This window comes from Perca fluviatilis, chromosome 5 (assembly GCF_010015445.1).
Source record: "Perca fluviatilis chromosome 5, GENO_Pfluv_1.0, whole genome shotgun sequence".
NCBI classification, from domain to species: Eukaryota; Metazoa; Chordata; class Actinopteri; order Perciformes; family Percidae; genus Perca; species Perca fluviatilis.
Genome location: NC_053116.1, coordinates 44,063,918 through 44,071,417, shown reverse-complemented (window position 1 = coordinate 44,071,417; position 7,500 = coordinate 44,063,918). Strand labels below are relative to the sequence as shown.

General features: G+C 42.8%; 1 protein-coding gene across 1 annotated transcript in view; it reads right to left on the bottom strand.

Annotated features, from left to right (window-relative positions):
• Positions 1-7,500, bottom strand: part of LOC120559729 (ubiquitin carboxyl-terminal hydrolase 11-like) — a gene marked incomplete in the record, with an annotated part of 48,105 nt that overhangs the window by 27,430 nt on the left and 13,175 nt on the right. The window contains 5 exon segments of the mRNA XM_039801695.1: positions 54-148; positions 679-762; positions 1,025-1,249; positions 5,090-5,248; positions 7,393-7,500. The exon segment at positions 7,393-7,500 is cut by the window's right edge and continues 66 nt beyond it. Coding sequence (XP_039657629.1) covers positions 54-148; positions 679-762; positions 1,025-1,249; positions 5,090-5,248; positions 7,393-7,500 — 671 coding nt within the window.

The window sequence follows — 7,500 nt, the reverse complement described above, 5'->3', positions numbered from 1 at the left end:
CTGTCCAGTATGTACTCACACAGAGAGGTCGTCTCTGTCCAGTATGTACTCACACAAAGATGTCGTCCCGGTCCAGGATGCAGGTCAGAGATTCATCAGCGCTGTAGATCTTATAGAAGCGGTGGTTGAACACGTCAGCTACCACCATCTGAAACACACACACACACACACACACACACACACACACACACACACACACACACACACACACAGAGTACTTCTTCTAGTTTTTGTAGTTTCACCTGCAGTAGAACGGTGTCACGCAGCTTGCACAGGACGTTACGTAACATGGTGGCGTGGAGCGTACAGGGTGATGAAAGTCAGAAGCCTTATCTTTCTGCTGCAGAAAGAATGAACGCTCTAGCTTTAAAGAAGACCACCTGCTCCGTTCTCTGAAGCCTACACATGATCGTGTACATGGGTACACGTGTAAAAAGGTGAGACTCCTTCTCGAAGCCCCTGGGGCTTTTCTTAATCTGCCCTGCACAATCTTTCCTTTGCGCTTGTTGGGTTCCTGTTTCCTTGATTTTATTGTGCAAAATGAATACTACTACTACTACTACTACTACTACTACTACTACTACTACTACTACTACTACTACAGCCTTGAGTGCAGCGCAGCTATACGTCACACACACAGAGAGACAGACAGACAGACAGACAGACACCCCCTCTGACCTGTGTTGGGGGTACGTTGGTCATCTCTGCCAGAGCAGAGCAGAGGTCGAACACTTTTCCCGCTTTAGGAACCACGACACGATGCTGCAGACACAAACATGATCATATTAATATATTAACAGAAATCACAATCAGAAAAGGATTTATTCCCAAATAAGTAGAACTTTGCCTTGGTTGTTGGTGCATACATAAACATATTAAACATTAATAAAACAAACAATAAATACAGAAGTGTTTAACGTTAAGAAAAAAAGAGTCTGGTTAGGAATCAGTGTGTCTGTTAACGTCATCTATCAGATTGGATGGATAGAAGCAGAGGAAATAGCCAATCAGAGCGAAGCGTTACCTGAGCAGGTTTGGCGTGCGGGTCCAGAGACACGAAGAAGACCTCCATGACGCGCTCCTTGCTGACAGGAAGCGGGACGCTCAGGTAGCAGAAGGGGTCGAAGGTCACAGACACTTTGTGGCACTCGGGACAGACCAGCGTGGACTTGAAGAGGCCGTGGAACGTGTCGACGATCACCGAGTCGTTCCGGCGCCGGTGGTTACGCCACGCCTCCTCTGCCACTTCCTGTGGGACAGGAAGGAGAAACGCTGGTTTGTAGTTTACAGCAGCTGAGAAACAGTTACTGTGGAACTACAGATACGTGTAGCTGACACTAGAGCTGCAGGATACGAGGAGAATAGGAGATAACCTAACCTCTGGATAACTTGAGATAATAACCAGATATTAAAGTCTCTCAGTTCTGATAAAATAATACAAATGGACTGTTTTTATAAAGCGCTTTTCTAGTCTTAACGACTACTCAAAGCGCTTTAACACAGTACAGGAACCATTCACCACTCACACACATTCATACACTGTGGCCGAGGCTGCCGTACAAGGAGCCACCTGCTCATCAGATACACACTCACACACATTTACACACACTCACACACATTTACACACACTCACACACATTTACACACATTTACACACACTCACACACATTTACACACACTCACACACATTTACACACACTCACACACATTTACACACATTTACACACTGATGGAGCAGCAACTCAGGGTTCAGTGTCTTGCCCAAGGACACTTTGGCATGGAACTGCAGCGCCAGGGATCAAACCACCAACCTTCTGATTGGCAGGCGACCTCTCTAACCCTGAACGTTAAATTAAATATAAACGGCAGAACTAAAAAAAGAATAAGTTACATTTTAAAGTTTTACAGCTTTCCATATTTATTCAGTTTTTCTGATATAATAATTATGCTATAATAATAATTAATAATTAATAATAATAACATGCTATAATAATAATAATAATAATAATAATAATAATATGCTATAATAATAATTATACTAAATTATTACAATTTACACTCCGTTAGAAATCACTACACACAGGCCTGAAATACACACAGACATGCTCAGGACCTATTCATGCACAAATTGAGAGATGTCAGAGTGGGGGGGCTGCTGGACCAGCGCCCTGAGCGGTTGGGGGGGGTACGGTGCTCAAGAGCACCTGGCAGTGCCCAGGAGGTGAACTGGCACCTCTCCAGCTACCAATCCACACTCTGTACATTGGTCCGTACTGGGACTTGAACCAGCGACCCTCCGGTTCCCAACCCTAGTCCCTACGGACTGAGTTACTGCCACCCCTAGATCTATATTATTTTTACTACTGGTATGTTACTGCTACTACATTGCACATATCTGTAAACGTTGTTCATACACGGTTCATATTACATAGCCATATTTATCTGCTCTTATAAAAGGTAACTGCTAACACACTGCACATATTTATATTTAATTTATATTACTCTACACACCCTTCTGTAAACCAACTGTACACTACTGTCTCCACTGCACTGTATCTCTGGTCCTGTCTATACTCTGCACAATGACAGTAAAGTTGAATCTAATCTAAATACATTTTCTTTCAACTAACACAAAAAGATCTCTGAGTGTCTTGTATGTCGCAGCCTTTTGTGTATATTATGTCTGGTTGATGTTGTGATGTATATATTATGTCTGGTTGATGTTGTGATGTGTATATATTATGTCTGGTTGATGTTGTGATGTGTATATATTATGTCTGGTTGATGTTGTGATGTGTATATATTATGTCTGGTTGATGTTGTGATGTGTATATATTGTGTCTGGTTGATGTTGTGATGTGATATATTGTGTCTGGTTGATGTTGTGATGTATATATGTGTCTGGTTGATGTTGGTGTGTATATATTATGTCTGGTTGATGTTGTGATGTGTATATATTTGTCTGGTTGATGTTTTTTTGTGTCCGGTTGATGTTGTAATGTGTATATATTATGTGTGAGGTGTGTATATTATGTCTGGTTGATGTTGTGATGTGTATATTGTGTCCGGTTGATGTTGTAATGTGTATATATTATGTGTGAGGTGTGTATATTATGTCTGGTTGATGTTGTGATGTGTATATATTGTGTCCGGTTGATGTTGTAATGTGTATATATTGTGTCTGGTTGATGTTGTGATGTGTATATATTGTGTCTGGTTGATGTTGTGATGTGTATATATTGTGTCTGGTTGATGTTGTGATGTGTATATATTGTGTCTGGTTGATGTTGTGATGTGTATATATTGTGTCTGGTTGATGTTGTGATGTGTATATATTGTGTCTGGTTGATGTTGTGATGTGTATATATTGTGTCTGGTTGATGTTGTGATGTGTATATATTGTGTCTGGTTGATGTTGTGATGTGTATATATTGTGTCTGGTTGATGTTATGATGTGTATATATTGTGTCCGGTTGATGTTGTAATGTGTATATTGTGTCCGGTTGATGTTGTAATGTGTATATTGTGTCTGGTTGATGTTGTGATGTGTATATATTGTGTCCGGTTGATGTTGTGATGTGTATATATTAGGTCTGGTTGATGTTGTGATGTGTATATATTATGTCCGGTTGATGTTGTGATGTGTATATATTATGTGTGATGTGTATATATTATGTCCGGTTGATGTTGTGATGTGTATATTATGTCTGGTTGATGTTGTGATGTGTATATATTATGTCTGGTTGATGTTGTGATGTGTATATATTATGTCTGGTTGATGTTGTGATGTGTATATATTATGTCTGGTTGATGTTGTGATGTGTATATTATGTCTGGTTGATGTTGTGATGTGTATATTGTGTCCGGTTGATGTTGTGATGTGTATATATTATGTGTGATGTGTATATATTATGTCTGGTTGATGTTGTGATGTGTATATTATGTCTGGTTGATGTTGTGATGTGTATATATTATGTCTGGTTGATGTTGTGATGTGTATATATTATGTCTGGTTGATGTTGTGATGTGTATATATTATGTCTGGTTGATGTTGTGATGTGTATATATTATGTCTGGTTGATGTTGTGATGTGTATATTATGTCTGGTTGATGTTGTGATGTGTATATTGTGTCCGGTTGATGTTGTGATGTGTATATATTATGTGTGATGTGTATATATTATGTCTGGTTGATGTTGTGATGTGTATATTATGTCTGGTTGATGTTGTGATGTGTATATATTATGTCTGGTTGATGTTGTGATGTGTATATATTATGTCTGGTTGATGTTGTGATGTGTATATATTATGTCTGGTTGATGTTGTGATGTGTATATTGTGTCTGGTTGATGTTGTGATGTGTATATTGTGTCTGGTTGATGTTGTGATGTGTATATTGTGTCCGGTTGATGTTGTGATGTGTATATATTATGTGTGATGTGTATATATTATGGTTGATGTTGTGATATGTGTATGTATGTCTGGTTGATGTTGTGATGTGTATATATTATGTCTGGTTGATGTTGTGATGTATATATTATGTCTGGTTGATGTTGTGATGTGTATATATTATGTCTGGTTGATGTTGTGATGTGTATATATTATGTCTGGTTGATGTTGTGATGTGTATATATTATGTCTGGTTGATGTTGTGATGTGTATATATTGTGTCCGGTTGATGTTGTGATGTGTATATATTGTGTCCGGTTGATGTTGTAATGTGTATATTGTGTCTGGTTGATGTTGTGATGTGTATATATTATGTCTGGTTGATGTTGTAATGTTTATATTATGTCTGGTTGATGTTGTGATGTGTATATTATGTCTGGTTGATGTTGTGATGTGTATATATTATGTGTGATGTGTATATTATGTCTGGTTGATGTTGTGATGTGTATATTATGTCTGGTTGATGTTGTGATGTGTATATATTGTGTCCGGTTGATGTTGTAATGTGTATATTGTGTCTGGTTGATGTTGTGATGTGTATATTGTGTCTGGTTGATGTTGTGATATATTGTGCAGCCCTAGCTGACAGAAAATGGAAATGTTTAATCTGATATCCTGGAAGCACCCTGGAAGCCCCTCACCTGGTCCGGGCGTCCCTCTGCGTCCCTCAGCTCGATGTACTCCTTGTTTTTGACTCTGTTCAGGTCTTCGTGCAGTCCGTCCAGCAGGAAGGACAGCAGCTCCTGGCTGTCGTGCTGCTGGTAGCCCAGAAACTGAGACGCAAAGTGGCCCACCTTCGTCTGCACACAAACATTAAAACACAGAAAGGTAACAACTCACATGTTGTTGGTGTCAGTTATTAACGGAGACTACTTCTACTCTAACTTCCGGCTGTACTGCACGCAGAGGGGACGCTCCAACACTCCCACTATAATCTCTGAAACTAGTGATCGGCCAGAGCGTCCAGACTCAGGCACAGACTCTTACAATCCATTTCATGTGGTGTTCTGCTGTCCAGACCTTTGGATATGCAGTGTGAACAAGGCTTCAGTCTGTCTCCTCTGTGGTTTAGAGATCAGTGATCAGTGAGTCTCTCTTCTGTCAACCAATCAAACTAAATATAAACTCACAAGGTGTCTCGTGCTCTACTAAGTACACCTCCCTTGCTTCAGGGAATATTGTTGTTTGATCTTATTTTCTGTTTTGTTGGCCATCTGTGTGATCACTAAAGGTGGATTTATGGTTCTGCGGGGACTCTACGCGGAGCTACCTAAGTGGCCTGAAGTTCATACGTGTGCGCTGGTGTCTGCGTCGCTATAGCGATCTCTCTCTAAGAGAAGGCCAGCGTCCCGGCGTGCGTGGGGAGCGTGTGGTAGAGAGAGTGAGAGAGTGATGGTAACCCTCTCCTTGATGTCATGGTGTTGATGGAGAAGGAGAACCAGGAGAAGTTAACTCTCTCCTTGATCTCATGGTGTTGATGGAGAAGGAGAACCAGGAGAAGTTAACCCTCTCCTTGATCTCATGGTGCTGATGGAGAAGGAGAACCAGGAGAAGTTAACCCTCTCCTTGATCTCATGGTGTTGATGGAGAAGGAGAACCAGGAGAAGTTAACCCTCTCCTTGATCTCATGGTGTTGATGGAGAAGGAGAACCAGGAGAAGTTAGCTCTCTCCTTGATCTCATGGTGCTGATGGAGAAGGAGAACCAGGAGAAGTTAACCCTCTCCTTGATCTCATGGTGTTGATGGAGGAGAACCAGGAGAAGTTAGCCCTCTCCTTGATATCATGGCGTTGATGGAGAAGGAGAACCAGGAGAAGTTAACCCTCCAGATCTCCATGGTGCTGATGGAGAAGGAGAACCAGGAGAAGTTAACCCTCTCCTTGAGCTCATGGTGCTGATGGAGAAGGAGAACCAGGAGAAGTTAACCCTTCTTTTTTGAGTCTCATGGTGCTGATGGAGAAGGAAACCAGGAGAAGTTAACCCCTCCTTGATCTCATGGTGTTGATGGAGAAGGAGAACCAGGAGAAGTTAACCCTTCTCTCTGTCTCATGGTGCTGATGGAGAAGGAGAACCAGGAGAAGTTAACCCTCCTTGATCTCATGGTGTTGATGGAGAAGGAGAACCAGGAGAAGTTAACCTCTCCTCTCTTTGATCTCATGGTGTTGATGGAGAAGGAGAACCAGGAGAAGTTAACCCCTCCTTGTCTATCTGTTGATGGAGAAGGAGAACCAGGGGAGTTAGCCCTCCCTTGATCTCATGGTGTTATGGAGAAAACCAGGAGAAGTTAACCCTCTCCTTGATCTCAGTGTTGATGGAGAAGGAGAACCAGGAGAAGTTAACCCTCTCCTTGATCTCATGGTGTTTATGGAGAAGGAGAACCAGGAGAAGTTAGCCCTCTCCTTGATCTCATGGCGTTGATGGAGAAGGAGAACCAGGAGAAGTTAACCCTCTCTGATCTCATGTGTTGATGGAGAGGGAGAACCAGGAGAAGTTAACCCTCTCTGATCTCATGGTGTTTGGAGAACCAGGAAGTTAACCCAGCGGCATTTGTTGGAGAACAGGAGGTTAACCCGGATCATGGATGCTGATGGAGAACAGGGAATGAGAGATTAATCACAGTTGTTGTGGTCCGTGGGGTCAGGACAGGTACTGGACCCATGGACCGGCGGCTGGAGACCATGACCGCTGACCAGGACAGGACCGCGACCCAGCTCGGAGGACCGGATGGACCCGGACCAGGACCTGGCTCTGACCCAGGACCAGGACCTGGCTCTGACCCAGGACCTGGCTCGGACCAGGACCTGGCTGCCGGACCAGGATCGCTAACCCAGGACCAGGACCTGGCTCTAACCCAGGACAGGACCAGGACCTGGCTCTGACCCAGGACCAGGACCTGGCTCTAACAGGACAGGACCTGGCTCTGACTGAAGTTATGGTGGTTGTACCTTGAAGACGCGCGGCACCACGGAGTAATGGCGCCCGGACCACATCTGCTTGATGACGTCAGCGTAGGCCTCGGCGATCTCGCCCTTCATGCCCAGAGGGTTGGAGAA